Consider the following 16,502-nt stretch of genomic DNA (forward strand, 5'->3'; position numbering starts at 1 on the left):
TGGAGGGGCAGTGGAGGTGAGCCCGCAGGCCTGGCTCTCACTGGGGCCCTGTCCTCACTGGTTTCGGTAAATTTACTGGTCTCAGGAATGCCTTTCGGGACTCGAGCAAAGTGGCTTTTCCCGTGGGAATTTGTTTGCACGGTCTGTGACCCATCACCTGGACTGTGGCCACCACAGGCTACACTCGGCCGACCTCAGGTAGAAACAAGAGTTAGCTGACCCTCGGCCACATTGGACCCCATGCTGCCCAGTAACCAGCCTCAGTCCCACCTGGGCAGGCGGTGACCTGACCCCAGCGAGTGTTGTCCCTCCTCACAGTCCCTGTGTGCCTTTTGTGGGCTCACAGGGAGGGTTCCTTCCTTGACTTTTCCAGCTTCCAGACCACCCTGCCTTCCTTGGCTCCTGCCCCCTCCCTCCGATTTCAGAGCCAGCAGGAGGCATCGTCCAGTCTCTGACCTCTGACTCTCCTCCCTCTTACGAGTTTACATGATCCAGATAACCCAGGATGCTCTTCTGTCTCAAGATCCTTAAGCTCATTGCATTTGCAAAGCCCCTTTGTCCATGTGCGGTCACATAGCCCCAGGTCCCGCAGCTCAGACGGGGTCTTCTCTGAGGGCCGTGGCTCAGCTCTCCACTTACTCCATTTAAAACAACTACTTGGCCTTGGCAACCATCACTCCCAGAATAATGTCAGGCCCTCTTCCCTGCTGCCAGAGCTCTCTGCCCTCCCCCCCATCTCATCTATGATGCCCCCTCCCAGCCTGTGGGCCCTGCGGCCTCAGGGCCTTTGCGAGGCTGTTCCCCTGCCGGCCCATGCTCTTCCCAGGCGCCTGGGCTTCGCTCTTCATTTCACTCAGCCCGCAGCTCAGGTCTCGCCTCCTTGGTGAGGCCTCTCAAGAGCATCTCTCTCCTGCTGGGCTCCCCAGGTGGTGGGAGCTGACTGTGCCCCTCCCAGGGCCATGCCGGGTGCACCTGTGTGTGGGAGACGTTGTGGGGTCCCTTCCTCTGGGGCGTCCTGCCGGGTGGTGTGGTTGGTGAGATGCTTTTTGCGTGTCTATTTTACACCCGTCTTATTTAGTGAAGGAATCCTCGCCCTTGCTTTGCCCTGGATCTTGCCCCCTGAGTGAGAGGAGCCCCGATTAATAGTCCCCTCTGCGGGGGTGCCCACAGGAGAGAAGCAGGGTAGCTGCCACCTCCTGTCAGGCACGGAGGGCCTCAGTGCTCCGCAGACCATGCCTTCCTTGGCCCTGGTGCAGCCGGAGGGGGCAGGGGGACAGGGAGTGGTGGTCACCTGGTGGTCTCCCTCACAGAGGAGGAGCTCCGGAAGCTGCGAGAAGAAACCAACTCTGAGATGCTGCGGCAGGAGCTGGACCGGGAGCGGCAGCGACGGATCGAGCTGGAACAGAAGGTCCAGGAAGTGCTGAAGGGCAGGTGAGGGGGTGCAGGGGCCACGTGAGGAGGTGCCCAAGGCCGGGGGGGGGGCGAGGTCCCCGCGGCGTACACCTGGGCCCAGGCTCTGCTGGGAACCAGTTTGTCGGTGCTTCCTGGGGGAGCCACCTCTTCTGGACACCCCCCCTCCGGCTCGCCCAGAGAACACCTGGTCAGGGGCCTCGACGCCTGCCCAGGAATAGAGGGAACCCGGCTGGGGTCCTGGAATCTCCTATGTGTGCCCTGGGCTCCCCTTCCGGTCCTGCTAAATCCCCATTAAGTCAGTAGCTGCGGGTGCGGATCCCCGGAGGGGTGGCGTGAAGGCCGCACTCCCCCCTGACCACAGCCCCCTTCCCTGGACGCCACCTCCATCTCACCTTCCGCGTCCACTGCTTTGTGCTCACCCTGCAGGTCTGTCCAGCTAGTCCTCCATGCTTCCTGCTGCAGGTCTCGCTTTGGGGGTTACAATCCTGCAGGCTGGGTTGGCCCATGGAGGTGTTGGAGTGAATGACATGTGAACAAAGCAGAAACCGCACCCCCTGCTCCCTGAAGCTGAGGGTGTGCACTGCTGAGGGTCTCCTAGCCCCCTGGCCCTGTTCCGAGGCAACTATGGACCCCCAAGCCTCTTTGGAGCCATACCCTTCCCATGTCCTGGGGTCCCTGCCAGACTGGGGGCGCTGGGAACCGCAGAAACAGCACTGGGAACCAAGGGACAGTGGCCCAGCCAGCACAGAGTGAGGTGGCTGGGTAGGCGGGCGTCGGTAGGGAGGAGGGCGTGGGCTGGCCAGAGCACCTGGACAGACTCCGCCCGAGGGACAGGGGCCCGGCCAGCTGCTAAAGTCCAGCTCTGCGGGGCCTGTGGCTGGAAGACAGGTCCATAGTCAGGATCTGGTCACTCTGGGAGAGGGCTCGAGGCCGGTGACTGCTGAGGTCGGATGTGGCTGGGCTGCAGGGATGGGAAGCCAGGCAGGTGGCTAGCATGGGGGACGTGGGCAGCTGGCCAGGGCAGGGGTCCCCCCAGCCTGTGGCCTTGCAGGGTACTTGGTAATTCTGTGTGCTAAGGATCTTTCTATCAGCAGGCCAGTTAATAGCCGTTTGGAGCTACAGATTCTGAGCTTAACAGTCAAGAAAAGCAAATGGGTGGAAATGATTAGAATAGTTTCCTGTTTGTGAGACACATTTATTCAGTATTAAAATACAAAGGGTGCACCTGTTACGTCTCAGCTCTTCTGGGCAGTAGGGGTCCCAGAGGGAGTGGCTCGTGGAGCAAGTGCCAGGCTGTGTAGCGAGGCCTCCTCTGGGCGCCGGAACACCCAGCCCGGGCTCAGGCCCAGGCCCAGGCCCAGGCTCAGGCTCAGGCTCAGGCTCAGGCTCAGGCCCAGGCCCAGGCCCAAGACCAGGCCCAGGCCCAGGCCCAGGCCCAGGCTCCGGCTCAGGCCCAGGCCCAGGCCCAGGCCCAGGCTCAGGCGCAGGCCCAGGCCCAGGCTCAGGCGCAGGCCCAGGCCCAGGCTCGCCCAGGGTTCGAACTAACAGAGGTCTTGTTCCTCCTACCCTCCTCAAGATCCGAGGAGCAGACGGCCCAGCAGCCTCCGAGAAGCCAGGCCCAGGTCACTAATGGAGCAGGTAGGCCCTGCGGGCTCCCTGCTGGGTGGTGGCTGTGGGAGGCCGTCCTGTGCCTGTCTCGCCTTCCAGCAGGAAGCTAGTGTGTGCTCCTCTCCTGGGTCCCTAGTGCTGGATCCCCCAGCCGGCCAGCCCGGGTGCAGGATTGGCTGCCGCATCCCGAGAGCCCTAGTCTCCTTTGGTTCTCAGCTTCATGGCCAGGGGCCCAGGCTCCAAGCCAGGAGCAGCTCAGGGGACCCCAAGAGCCCCGCTGTGCATGGCGATGATAGGCCTCCTGTGGGTGTGGGCGCATCCGAGAAGTGTAAGGTGCAAGATCCCAATTCCCTGGGTCTCGCGGCTCCGGCCCCCTGTCCAGGCCCGGCCTTGAGCCGAGTCCATTGTGGTAGCTGTGGTCACTGGAGCGGGGATTGCTGTGGGAGCTGGAGGGAAGGACCCCACCACGTGTAGCCCCAGCATGAGGGAGGCGGGGACAGGTGCCCTGTGTGTGGGTCATCCTGCAGCCAGGGTTTAGGGGCTCAGGACCTCCGAAACCCAACTGCCCAGAGCAGGCCTGGCCTGTACTAGGGGGTCAGCAGAGCACAGCCCGTCTGCTTTTACATTTTCTTTAAAAAAAAAAATTTTTTTATATATATATGTATCTTTATTGATTTCAGAGAGAGGAAAGGAGAGGGAGAGAGAGAGATAGAAACATCAATGAGGAGAGAGTCATTGATCGAGCCCGCAACCCGGGCATGTGCCCTGACCGGGAATCGAACCCTGATCGCCTGGATCCCAGGTCGACGCTCAACCGCTGAGCCACACCCGGCTGGGCTGCTTTTACATTGTCAATGTTTTTACATCTTTTAATGGTTGAAAAAAAAGGAAGGCACATTTCACATGTGAACGTTACGTGCATTTCAAATCCCCATCAGTACGTTTGGTCCACAGCTGCTTTGAGATAACAGAGCTGACCCTGCCTCTCGCTCTAAGAACCCTCCGGTCGAGAACCTCCCGCCTGCACCACCCGCCTCTGTGCCTGGGGGGGGGTCTCTGCAGAAACCTCCCCACTCTTGTCCTGGGAGCCCGCAGGACGTCACCGCCTCACCGGTCCCTCTAATGGTGGCGGACAGCGCCCCCTGCAGGCGACTCCGAGACCTGCCTTCTGAAGAGCCCGCTTCTGCGGGACTGGGCCTGGGTTTGAGTCTGCGGTGGGGGTGGCTTTCTGAATCCTTGACTGGGGGTGAACAGAGGCCACCTCACGCATTGGGGCCCTCACCAGGACAGCCCCTGACACCCCCACTGGCTGGACCACAGGGTCCTGGAGAGTGAGCCCACCCAGCCCACCTCCCAGAGAGGCCAGTGTGCCCAGTAAGAGAGGGAGGCGGCTAACGCAGACCTGCGTGGGCTGGGAGCTGCGGGGACGGTGCCTGTGAGGGGACAGCCCTGTGCTGGGACAGCCTCTGACAAGCCAGGGGTTGGGTGAGAGAAACAGGCCCCACGGTGGCTGGCGTGCGCCCTGTGGCAGAAGTGGATCCGGCTCTGTTTGGGGGGAACGAGCCCTTCGTAGCCTGGTGTGGACCTGCCTCCCCCTGCCGGGCGTCCTTGAGCGCCCGCCCTGCCCCCCACAGGCCCGTGGGCCCCACGCTCTCACCAGTCTCTGGCCTGTCCCCACAGAGCGGCGGGGCCAGGGGCTGTGCCCCCGGGTGCAGAAGTGGTTCTACGAGAAGTTCGGGGAGTACGTGGAGGACTTTCGCTTCCAGCCCGAGGAGAGCGCCGTGGAGACCGAGGAGCCGCTCAGCGCCCGCAGGTGGGCCTCGGGGCGGGGCGGCCTCGGCACCAGGCCAGCGTCTCAGCGAAGCCATGAAGTGGGGTTGCCCACGTGGCTGCGGGGCCCCCCTGGTCCCGCTGGGCCATCCCCAAGGCTGCACGGGTTTTCAGGGTGTCCTCCTTCAGTGGCCTCCCTCGCGCTTTGTGGCAGACACGGGGACAGTGGGCTCGGGGAGGAGTGCCCACCCTGGGCTTCCTGTGGGGCCACACACCCGCGCGGTAAACAGGCCCCGTGCCAGGTGCTGTCAGGTCCTCAGGGCCCCAAGGGCGCCAGCTGGGCCAGGTCCCTGCTCTCAAAGCCTCAAGTTCCCGGGGAACGTGGGCAGGAGACGAGGGACAGTGCCACAGGCTACACCCCCTCCCGTGTAGGGAGCGGCGGTGAGGCCCGTCCCGGCGCGTGGCTCCCGAGTGCCAGGTCACCCGTGCTCCCCACATGCCAACACTGTGCAGGGGGCGTGGGTGTCGGGGGGGGGGGGTCACAGGTGAGTCTTGCTGGTGCTCACCTCTCTCCCTGTCCTTCAGGTTAACCGAGAACATGCGGAGACTAAGTAAGTACCTCGCTGGTGGGGGCTGACTCTGGTGGGTGTGGGGGCTGAGCAGGGGCCCTGCGATCTTGTGCCGAACCGGACGTCCTTTCTAGAAAGACGTTTTTGGGGATTCGCACCCCAGCCTTCTTCCTAAGGCTGCCGGAAGTATGTCCCAGACCCACCCCGTCCGTCTGTCCCTCCAGGTGTGGAGGCCCCGTGGAAAAGTGGAGCTTTCCCAGATCCCTGCCAGGGCCCAGGGATGGGAACGACCCCCCAGTCCCCGGTCCCCTTCTGCCACGAGCACGGGCCGGGGTGGGGGAGCCGACAGCTGACATTTCCCACGGGGACCCCGGGCAGCCCCGAGAGGGCCCAGGGGTCAGGCACCCCGGGAGCCGTAGTTCGCTTTGCTCGTTTGGTTCCCCTCGCGGCGCGGCCGGCCCGACCTCCGGGTGTGCCCGACCGTGGTGTCATTGTTCTGTGCGCAGAGCGCGGCGCCAAGCCCGTCACCAGCTTCGTGAAGAACCTCTCCGCCTTATCCGACTGGTACTCTGTCTACACGTCCGCCATCGCCTTCACCGTGAGTGCTCCTGACGGGGCGGCAGGGCGCACCCTCCCTGAGGTCTCCCGAGGGACCCACCCTGGTGTGCGGACAGCCCGGGGACGAGCTGGGCCTCAGTTTATCCGTCTGTGAAGTGGGCATGGCGATTCCACCCCGTGTGGGGTTGTTGGGAGGATCAGACACAGGCGTGTGTGTTCCCCGGGGTCAGCCTACAGGGCTCCCCGTCTGCACAGTGGGGTTCCCAGCAGCGATCCTGAAAAGGAGCCTGTCTTGTCTGCCCCTGTGACACCCTGGGGTCCCTCCCCCTGGGTACTGGGGACAGAGGAAGCTCCGGGCAAGCACACGGGGACCTGGGGCCCGAGCCAGCCTGTGAGCCACCAGCCCGGGGAAAGGGTGGAGGGTGTCACCCAGCGTTGAGGGGGCGCTTTGGGGGAAATATGCCTGGCTGCCCCACCTGAGCTGTCCATGGCTGTCTGTCTGCCTCTCTATGGGGGCCGGTGTCTCCAGTGGGGGCCCCACCTGCAGGCCCACATCCCACTGGACCCAAGCGCTGTCCATCTGGCAGGGGCAGGGGAGGAGTAAGGCCTGCCCTGAGCATCTCCGGATCCCTAACCATGCCCCCCCCACCCTCCTGCCCGCAGGTCTACATGAACGCCGTGTGGCACGGCTGGGCCATCCCCATGTTCTTGTTCCTAGCAATTTTGAGGTTGTCCCTCAATTACCTCATAGCCAGGTGGGTAGCTGGTGTGTTGTGCGCCCGTGGCTGTGCTGTACCCCGGTGTCACGTATATCGTGACATACACCCCGCCTGCTGTGCCTCGAGCACTGGCATTTGGGGGTCCTCTAATAGGCTGCGAGCCTCCAGGTTTGCTGGGGCCGCCGCGGCTGATGCCCAAACCCCCAACGGCCAGCAGGTGCCGGCTGCAGGCTCACTCCTGCCCCTCCTCTGATGGGCTGTGTTTTGGCAAGAAAGCTCCCCCCAAACCTCAGGGAAGACGGGGTGACGGAACTGCGAACACTCTGTGGCCTGGACGGTCCAGGGGGTGGCAGAGCTGCAAGCCCCTGGTCTGCGCTGTCTCCCCTCCGTGTTCTCCGAGTACCTTCTCGAGGCCGCGGGGGCTCGGCTGGGAACCCAGTTTCCCTGTGCAGGGCCCCATGTCCCCAGGCCACCCGGTTTTGAAAGGCTTCTTGTCCCGCCACCTCTGGGGGCTTTTACATGCGTCCCCCCCGGCAGGCCCCCAGGGGAGGGCCAGTGGGGGCCTCCTGAGTCATCTGCACCAGGGAGTGGCCCTGGTGGTCTCTGAGGTGAAGGTGGGGGCTTCGCAGCCCCTCTGTCCACCGCTCAGGGTGCTCCTCCTGTCGGGTGCTCGGGCGGGTACTGGACAGCGTCGCCGTGACTCCCACTGTCTCCTGTTTGCCAGGGGCTGGAGAATACAGTGGAGCATCGTGCCTGAAGTGTCCGAAGTGGTGGTGAGTCCTGGGGGGCGAAGCTTTCGCCCGTGCCCGTGGGGTCAGGGCTCCACCTGGGTCCCCAGAAGGTGCAGTTGTGTGAATGCCCACCCGGAGCCCTGCCTGCCCAGGAGAGGCCGGAACGTGCCTGGGTCCCTGGGGCAGCTGCACCCTGACCCCTTGATAGCTGGTGCCCCGAGTCCCACCTCCCTTGCCCAGGCTTGGCTGCTCCGGGAGAGGTGGTCCTGCTCCGACCTGTTCTACTGACCCTTCCCAGCTGGGCTGTGATGTGGTGGAGGGGGAGGCAGTGAAAAGGCCTTTGGAGCCCCACAGCCTCCTCTGCAGGGAGGGGACAGTGGGCTGGACCAGCGACAGGGAGAGAGGGTCAGCTCCTAGGGCATCCCACCTCCAGCCTGCTGTCTGATTTTGTACATAAAGTTTTATTGGCACGCAGCCATGCCGTTCATTTACCTTTCTATGGCTGCTTCGGGGCGACTCAGCCGAGTTGAGTGGCTGTGACAATGACCCAGTGGCCCGAAGAGCCACACCTGTTTACGCTCTGACCCTAAATAGAAAAAATGTGCTGACCTCCCTCTAGAGGGGACTCTGGTCCCTGGGGCAGAACAGCTGGGTGTGGGCAGAGGAAGCCCTCAGTGCCTCCATGGGCCTCAGCAGACCTACTGTGTGCATGGAGTGCGCAGTAGGGGCCCTGAGTGGATGGTGCCTGCAGGGCCTCCTTAGGGATCGGAGAGGATGTCTGGGGGAGACCTGTGTCTGCCAGGCCCAGGAGGCTCTCAGGAGGGTTTTGTTGAAGGAATTTAGACCAGCAGGGTGAGGTCTGGTCCCCCCTTTGTCTCAGTTTCCCTGCCTGTAAGTGAGGTGGGGGGACCGCATAGTCTCAGATGCACCTTTGAAGGTGAGCCGTTGCCATGTTAGTTGGAGCTTCAGCCCTGCCAGCTACAGGGGTGCCCACTGCCCTCCCACCCACCCTTCTCAGGTGCCAAGGGTGGAGTGTCCTCCGGAGCAGCCGCCCTGAGCTGGCCCCGCAGCCCAGGTCCCCCAGGGGCGTCCATCTCTCTGGTGTGTGGGGTAGCAGAGGGGCCAGGTCCCCGGGCTGGGAGGCCTCGTGCTGTTTGTGGCAGTAATTTCTGAACGTTAAATTTCAGTGGGCATTCTCTTTCCCCTTTGACTGAAGGAGCCTCCAAAGGAAGACCTGACCGTGTCTGAGAAGTTCCAGCTGGTGCTGGACGTCGCCCAGAAGGCCCAGGTACTGCCCCAGGCTCTGCCTCGTCCAGGGGGGGCCCAGCACCCCCAGTCTCCAGGCTTAGTCCACAGAGGGCCCAGCACCCCCAATCTCCAGGCTTAGTCCACAGAGGGCCCAGCACCCCCAGTCTCCAGGCCTAGTCCAGGGGGAGCCCAGCACCCTGACTCTCCAGGCCTAGTCCATGGAGGGTCCAGCACCCTGAGTCTCCAGGCCTAGTCCATGGAGGGTCCAGTACCCTGAGTCTCCAGGCCTAGTCCATGGAGGGTCCAGCACCCCCAGTCTCCAGGCCTAGTCCAGGGGGAGCCCAGCACCCTGACTCTCCAGGCCTAGTCCATGGAGGGCCCAGCACCCCCAGTCTCCAGGACTAGTTAAGGGAGGGCCCAGCACCCCGAGTCTCCAGCCTAGTCCATGGAGGGTCCAGCACCCCCAGTCTCTAGGCCTAGTCCAAGGAGGGTCCAGCACCCTGAGTCTCCAGGCCTAGTCCATGGAGGGCCCAGCACCCCCAGTCTCCAGGCCTAGTCCACAGAGGGCCCAGCACCCCCAGTCTCCAGGCCTAGTCCACAGAGGGCCCAGCACCCCCAGTCTCCAGGACTAGTTAAGGGAGGGCCCAGCACCCCGAGTCTCCAGCCTAGTCCATGGAGGGCCCAGCACCCCGAGTCTCCAGGCCTAGACCAGGGAGAGCCCAGCACCCCGTCTCCAAGCCTAGTCCACGGAGGGCCCAGCACCCCGAGTCTCCAGCCTAGTCCACGGAGGGCCCAGCACCCTGAGTCTCCAGGCCTGGCCTGCCCATCCTCAGATGACCTGTGGTTGGCCTGCCCGTGATCCCTTACCCGCACCTAGACAGCCAAGGGGTGGGGAGCGTCCCCCCAGTTGGGTCTGAGGGTGCTGCCTGGGGGTCGGCGCCCCTCCTGGGAGGGACGCAGGACAGGGCGCTACATCACGATGACCGTGTTAACACACGATCCCACCGGACCCATCACCCGCGCTCAGCCTGGAGTGGCGGGCAGGGCCACGGGCTGTGGCACCCGGCCGTGGTCTCCCGGGGGTGCCCGTGACCCTGCCGTGTGGACCGACGGCCCGGGGTCTGTCCTGACCACAGTCACTTCTCCACACAGAACCTCTTCGGGAAGATGGCTGACATCCTGGAGAAGATCAAGAAGTGAGTCGTCCCCCCCGTCCCCCCGCCCGCTGCGCCGGCCGCCCCCCGGCCCCGGCTGAGCCCTGCCTCCCTTCCAGCCTGTTCATGTGGGTGCAGCCCGAGATCACGCAGAAGCTGTACGTGGCGCTGTGGGCCGCCTTCCTGGCCTCCTGCTTCTTCCCCTACCGCCTGGTGGGGCTCGCCATGGGTGAGCAGGCGCGTGCTGGGTGCGGCTCGGTGCCCGCTGCGCCGCTGGGGGTGTCGTGGTCTAGGCGCCGCCCCACCCTCCCAGTGTGGGTGGGTCCTCAGTCTCCCTGGCGCCCTGCCTCCCTGTGGCCAGGAGGACCCGGCGGGCAGACGTGCGGCCTCGGGGAGGTGACAAGAGCCCGTGCGCGTGGAATGTCCTTGGGCTGTGCGGGCTCTTCACTGTCCTCTGGGGACCTGGCCCCCACGTGAGCGCTCTGACGGGGGAGTCCACGCCGCGAGGGCCGTCCCCGGAGTTTTCCTTCCCGTCGCCCCCGGGGAGCAGGGGTAGTCACTTGTCCTGGAGACGGTTTTATTGTTAGTCCCGAACCATCTCTGAGCCTGCAGACCACAGAAGTGGCCGCTCCCTTAGCCGGGGTCACCTTGCCTCTTTCCTTCCCCGGCCCTGCCCCCACCGGGGCCACCGTGCCGGGCCTGACGCTGGGGCGCAGGCCGCCACGCCGAGTGGCCAGCACGGTGGCCGGTCCCGGGCGCAGCGGGGCTGTCTTCTCCTCCCAGGACTCTATGCCGGAATCAAGTTCTTCCTCATCGACTTCATCTTCAAGCGCTGCCCGAGGCTGCGCGCCAAGTACGACACCCCCTACATCATCTGGAAGAGCCTGCCCACCGACCCCCAGCTCAAGGAGCGCTCCAGTGCTGCCGCCGTGTCCCGCAGGGTGAGCCTGCCTCCGGCCGGGGCACGTGGTCCCAGAGCCGCCGCTGCTCCCGGTCACGCTGGGTCCCCGGGGGCGGATGTCCTTCCTGCTCCTTGGGGCCCTTGAAACAGACAGCTCGGGGCTTTTCCTGCTACGTGGCTCTGCTGTGTTGAAGGGCCAGCTGGCCCTGGGTGGGGGACGCTCCTGCTGGAGGCCGCGCAGCGCTTGGAGGCCAGGCTGGAGCCCCCTCACCTGGGGCTGTGGGTTGTTGTCCCGGCTACAGAGAGCCTGGGGGCCTTGGCAGGAGGGAGCCCTGGCCGCGACCACTCTGTGGGTGGGTGGCAGGCTCCGCTGTCCCCAGCTCTGGGGCTGTCAGCAAGGCCAAGCAGCACCTGAGATGGGCCTGCCTTGTGCTCACAGGCTGGTAGTGGTCCACATTTCATTCACAGTGGAGGGCCACCTGGGCATCGACACTGTGTCCCGAGCCAGCCTAGGTGCTGCCTTTGGGGTCTCAGACACGTGGGGAAGTTCTGAGCCTAGCAGAACTCCCAGGCAGGTCTAGGAGGGCTTCCTGGAGGAGGTGACATTGGCTTGTAGAGTCTCGTATGAATTGTGCTTTGAGGAGAGGGTGTTCAGTGACCTATTGATTGGTGGAAGGGAAGCTGTGGGTGACGGGTGGGTCATGCTTTCTGGTTCTGGGACGGTAAAGCTATTGGGGGCCTGAGCTCACCCACAAGCGAGGTGTGCAGCCGGGTGTGCGTGAGGCAGCAGATGGGCGCTGGGCACACAGATGGAGGTGGACCCAAGGGGAGAGGCGCAGAGGCAGGCAGCCTGGCTCCTCGACAGCGTGGGGGAGCCCTGGGGTGACCTGGATGGGGCCTTCTTGAGGCTCAGGACCCCTTTGTGCCGGCCAGGCCGTAGGGAAGCAAGGGCGTGGGCCTCCTGGGGTGGGAGGCGGCCCCCTGAGGCTTTGCACAGGCCAGGTCTGCGCTTGAGCTTGCTGAGCGGTGTGTTTATGACCTTGTGTCACGCGGACCCCGTTTTCCTTTTGTCACGGTCACACGTGTGTCTGATCTCCTTCCGGCTAGCTGTCAGGGCCTGACAAGGTATGGTGGCGTGTGGCAGCCCCCCGCTGTGACCTGGTGCTGTGCGTTGCTGTGTTGTGTCTCATGTTCTGACGTTGCTTCTGCTGGACTGTCCCGCCGCCAGTCCTGGCTCTGAAATGCCCACCTGAGCCGCCGGGCGCGGGGCACCCGCCCACGCGCAGGGGGCCGCGGGTGCTGGGCGCGGCCTTCTGGGCGGGGGGAGGGTGGGTGCCCCACTACAGCCAGGCTTCTTGCCCAGCCGGAGGGGGCCCTGATACGGGGACGGGCACTGGCCAGGGCCCGTGGGGGAGCCCACGCCCACATCTGGACGCGCCCGCTGTCAGCTCGGCTGCGTTTGCGGCCGGCGTGGGGAGGGCGGCCCTGCGTCCCGGCCCCTCGCCCCCGCTGCCGGCTGACGGGGCGGGTGCTGTCGGCAGCTGCAGACGGCCTCCTCGCGGAGCTACGTGTCCAGCGCGCCCGCCGGCCTGAGCAAGGACGAAGACACCGGGCGCGTCCACGGCGCCAAGAGGGGCAATTTCCATGAGATCTTCAACCTGACGGAGAACGAGCGGCCGCTGGCGGGTAGGCGGCCCGGGAGCAGCCCGGCCGGGCGGAGGGGCCCCGCCCGGGTGGCATCCATGGGGGCCGCGCCCTCGCCTGCGGGTTTGCTGGGCCGGCGAGGGGAGAAGCGGGGAGGCCCAGGCGGGGCCAGGGCGGAGGGCCGCCCGCAGTGGACGGCCGCCCGCGGGAACCCTGCCCGACCTGCCCGAGCCGCGGCCCACGGAGCTGGCGCTGCCGGCAGCCCCCTCGCGGGCAGACACTGCCCTGGGGCACCGCGGGCCGTGCCGGCCCAGGTCCCTGCCCGCCTCCCCCAAAGGACCTCCCCATGACACCCCTAAACCGCTGGGCTCTCGGCGCGCCGGGCCCTGCACGTCTTGGCGTCTGTGGCGCGATCCCCACCAGGGAAGGGACGTCCGGGGGGTCTCAGGTGGGACCTCCGGGCCTCGCCTTGCTGCCCTGGACCCTGACGTGCGTCCTCCGGGCGTCCGTTCCGTTCCTTCCCTTTATCACCGGGACCCTTTTCCTTAGACAGACAGACAGACAGCCCCCTGCGCGGTCACCTGGAAAGGGCTCTGGGGCCCCCCCCGCGTGCCCGTCGCTCCCCGGGCGGGTCTGCTGGTGGGGGCTGGCGGCACCCCCGGTGCCGGGTGGGCCCGCGGGCGTCCGGTGCAGCCGCGGTGGCCTTGTCCCCTCAGTGTGCGAGAGCGGCTGGCGCTGCTGCCTGATCAACAGGGACCGGAAGATGCCCACGGACTACATCAGGAATGGGGTGCTGTACGTGACGGAGAAGTGAGTGGCCGCACGGGGGTCTTGCCGCCCTCGGGGACGGGGCTGCCCAGCGGCTGTTCCCGAGGCCGTGCCCCGGGCGGGAGGTCCAGGGGCCGGGGCCCGGCGGGGCTGCTCTCAGCCGGGCCCGGGCAGCCGTCCCCACGCTCCCCGCAGCGGCCGGGGCCCAGGCTTCCCTCCGCCCCTCGCTGAAGCGCCTGGCCCGAGACCCCCGCCGGGCCTCGGGGATGCTCCTGGGGGGCGCGCGTTGGGCGCCCCGGGCTTTTGACGTCTGGGGAACGTATCTCAGGCTCGGTGCCGAGCGGTAGACTTGAATCTTTAAAAACTAGGAAGCTCTTTCTAGAAGTAAAACCTTCTGTAAAAGGCTAGGGTACCTAACCGGTGTTGGGGCTCTGTGTTCGGGGGCCGCCCCCTTCCCCCCGGGGGCTGTCTGGTGGTGGCCGGCGGCCCCTCTGGCTCAGCTGCGGGGCTTTTCTCTGTCTGTTCTCCCGGGTAGTTACTTGTGCTTTGAGAGCTCCAAGTCTGGCTCTTCCAAGAGGAACAAGGTCATCAGGCTGGTGGACATCACGGACATCCAGAAGGTCGGTGGGTCGTGTCCTCTGTGGGTCCCAGGGAGAAAGCCCTGGATGTGGGAAGGGGCCCGGCCTGTCCCCCGAGAGAGCCTGTGGTGACGTGTGCTCTCATCTTCCAGTACAAGGTCCTCTCTGTTCTCCCGGGGTCAGGCATGGGAATCGCCGTGTCCACGCCATCCACCCAGAAAGTAAGTGCTGGGCAGGCCCAGCCGTGTGGCCGGGCATCCCTGGGGCGAGCTCAGAGCCACTGACCTGCCGGGGCTCCAGCTGGGCAGGGGCCCTGTGAAGCCCCCTCCCTCCCCGGGGCCTGGAGGAACCTGGGGCCAGGAGGCTGAGGCCTGCGGGGATGGCCCAGCAGTTACTGGGATGGGGAGCGGGGTCCTGGGGGCCCATCCCCTGCCTCTCCTCGGTTTCTCTGACATCTGCCCGCGGTGGGAGGGGGTCCGCCCTGGAGCACTCAGGCCCTGTGGTTCCGCGTGGGCCTGGCCCGGGGAAGGGGGCCCGGCCACTGGGCTCAGCGCAGCATTTCCTCCGCCAGCCGCTGGTGTTCGGCGCCATGGTGCACAGGGACGAGGCCTTCGAGACCATTTTCGGCCAGTACATGAAGATCACGGCGGCCGCGGCGTCCGGCAGCGACAGCTAGTGCCGCCTCTCCGGGACCTTGCCCGGCCTTTTTAAACACTTTGGTAGTGGGAAGAAATCGGGTGTCCTCTTGATCTCTTGCAATAATCCCCCCGGACCAGCGGTTTCCATCGTGTTGACCGGCGTTTACAGACCCCTTGCGCTGGGTCGAGCTGCTCTGATGGGGCCAGGCCGCCTGAGGGTGAGGCGTGTCCCAGGCTGCGGGCACGGGGCAGAGGGTCCTCGGAGGCCACGGGCAAGGATGACACGGGGGACACGCGGTCCCAGCCGCCGCCAGGCACGGCTGCTCCTCCGTCCCCACCTGGGCGGAGACCCGGCTCCGGCCGCTCAGCCCAGATCTCAGAGGCTGGACGCTCTTCCACACCAAAGCCATAGCTGAGGGACGTCGGCGATGAGGGACAGAGGCCCCTTCTCCAGCCTCTGTATCGGCCGGTGGGACGCGCTCTTCCTTTGGCGGGACCCCTGCCGCGTGTCCAGCCCGTGCCCTGCCCAGCCTTGGTGGGGGGCCCTTGTGCCCGGGCCGGGGTTGGGCCCACTGTCTGTCTGGGTCTGACAGGCCGTCTGGGGGCCTGTAATTGGCATCTGATGCCGATACAGAAGCACATTTTTTAACCCTTTGCTCTTTGGAAAGGCCCAGGTGGCCCTCAGATGAACGTCAGCTGCTGCAGGGCCAGCGTTGGCCTCCAGGCTGGGTTGGGACGGGCGGGGCTCCGGGGCTGGGGTGGGGACAGACAGGAGTGTCCCAGGCCCACGGTGGCCCGAGCTGTGCAGGGAACTTGGGGAGAGACCGTGAGCAGAGTCTAGAGGTTTGGGGCCAGGCCGTCGCACTCCTGGCGGCCGCCAGTATCCCCCCTCCCAGCTGGTCTGGGCCCGCCCTGCCCGGGAAGCCGCGGCCTGGTGGAGGTGGCCGGTGAGGCTCGGCGCCCTCCGGGACGGCCCTGACCGCCGGGCGGTGTCCCCGTAGGCCGCTGCGAAGGGCACGCCCATGGGATCGGGGCGGGGCGCGCGCCCACTCTCGGGTCGGCGCACTTTCCAGCGCGTGAGACCCCGGCTCCTCCACTTGTCCTGAGTCCTTTGGGTGTCACTGAGATTGCCGTTTTTTGAAGAAACAGATTCTATTTTTTACAGAGAGCAAGCTGTTTTTCTTATTTTTGTACCCTTTTTCAGATGTCATTTTTACCTTGGCTCTGATCCTGATTTGCTGGTTTGGGTGAGAGATTTGTAGCATTGCTCTGGTCACCCCTTCACGGAGGGACCGTGAGGCCACGTGCTGGGGCCTGGGGAGCGATTGGGGGGTAGCCACGCCAACCAGCCAGACCAAGCCCCCCGCCCCAGTCGGTGACGTCCGAGGGGACCGCAGCACCCACCGGTGCCCGGACGCACTGGCATCTGAAAATGAAGGCAGGAGCCGCTCTAAACCTCGGCGTTGGCTCCCATGACCAGCACAGGTGGCCTGGCCCTTGTGGGCTCCGTAGAGGCCCCGGGGACACTGTGGGGTCAGCTTGTCAGAAGAGGTGGGATGCTGTCCCCAGGCTCGGTGGGGTGGTTTAGTTGGAGTCCCTTCCGAGAAGGAAGGGAGATGAAGACTCGCCACAGGACGGTGTGGTCGCCCGGCCCAGTCTGCAGAGGGCCGAGGGGTGCTGGGGAGCAGGGTGGGGTCCCCGAATTGCACAGTGGGCTGGCAGTGGGAAGAGCCCAGACCCAGGCAGGCTCTGGGCTCCCGTTGGGAAGGGCCTGTAGTTTACTGAACGGTGTAAATCTGGGCAGATGTTTAATTTCTATGACTAATCACTGAACTAGAACGAATGTTAAGTCTTCTGTGTCCGAAGCTTGAGTCTATTTTGGGTCTGTAAATATCGTCCCCAGTGTAACTGTGTTCAGCAAAAGGATTGTACTGTAAGAAGAACCGATGAAAGTCCCTGTAACGTTTTTTAAGAAAATCTTGTTTAAAGAAAAAGTCTTGTATAAATTATAATTTTTATTTAAATAAACCTGAAATGCTTTGTGCTAAGGCGGGGGCCCATGCACTGTGGGCAGCTGGGGGCCAGGCGGCACACTGTCCCCTCGGGTGGACCCGAGGGCGGTGCGGGTTTCGGCACCAAGGCCCCGGGTGAGGGCTGAGGTGGGGTGGGGGGCGGGGGTGGGCTGAGGGGGCAGTGGGCTGTG

General features: G+C 65.0%; 1 protein-coding gene across 2 annotated transcripts in view; it reads left to right on the forward strand.

The window, feature by feature from the left end:
• GRAMD4 (GRAM domain containing 4) overlaps window positions 1-16,345 on the forward strand; it is a 63,584-nt gene extending 47,239 nt beyond the window's left edge. The window contains exons 4-19 of one of the 2 annotated variants that reach the window (XM_081125129.1): window positions 1,311-1,431; window positions 2,990-3,051; window positions 4,702-4,834; window positions 5,377-5,402; window positions 5,867-5,958; window positions 6,582-6,673; window positions 7,362-7,410; window positions 8,585-8,656; window positions 9,769-9,812; window positions 9,890-9,999; window positions 10,554-10,711; window positions 12,219-12,357; window positions 13,032-13,125; window positions 13,619-13,703; window positions 13,814-13,882; window positions 14,233-16,345. In XM_081125129.1, coding sequence (XP_080981255.1) covers window positions 1,311-1,431; window positions 2,990-3,051; window positions 4,702-4,834; window positions 5,377-5,402; window positions 5,867-5,958; window positions 6,582-6,673; window positions 7,362-7,410; window positions 8,585-8,656; window positions 9,769-9,812; window positions 9,890-9,999; window positions 10,554-10,711; window positions 12,219-12,357; window positions 13,032-13,125; window positions 13,619-13,703; window positions 13,814-13,882; window positions 14,233-14,337 — 1,451 coding nt within the window. In that variant the 3' untranslated portion in view covers window positions 14,338-16,345. Of the gene's footprint in view, window positions 1-1,310; window positions 1,432-2,989; window positions 3,052-4,701; window positions 4,835-5,376; window positions 5,403-5,866; window positions 5,959-6,581; window positions 6,674-7,361; window positions 7,411-8,584; window positions 8,657-9,768; window positions 9,813-9,889; window positions 10,000-10,553; window positions 10,712-12,212; window positions 12,358-13,031; window positions 13,126-13,618; window positions 13,704-13,813; window positions 13,883-14,232 lie in introns of both variants that reach the window. The other variant, XM_081125128.1, reaches the window with a different exon arrangement.
• The last annotated feature ends 157 nt before the right edge of the window (window positions 16,346-16,502 follow it).

Source organism: Miniopterus schreibersii (assembly GCF_964146895.1).
Source record: "Miniopterus schreibersii genome assembly, chromosome: 2".
Taxonomy (NCBI): Eukaryota; Metazoa; Chordata; class Mammalia; order Chiroptera; family Miniopteridae; genus Miniopterus; species Miniopterus schreibersii.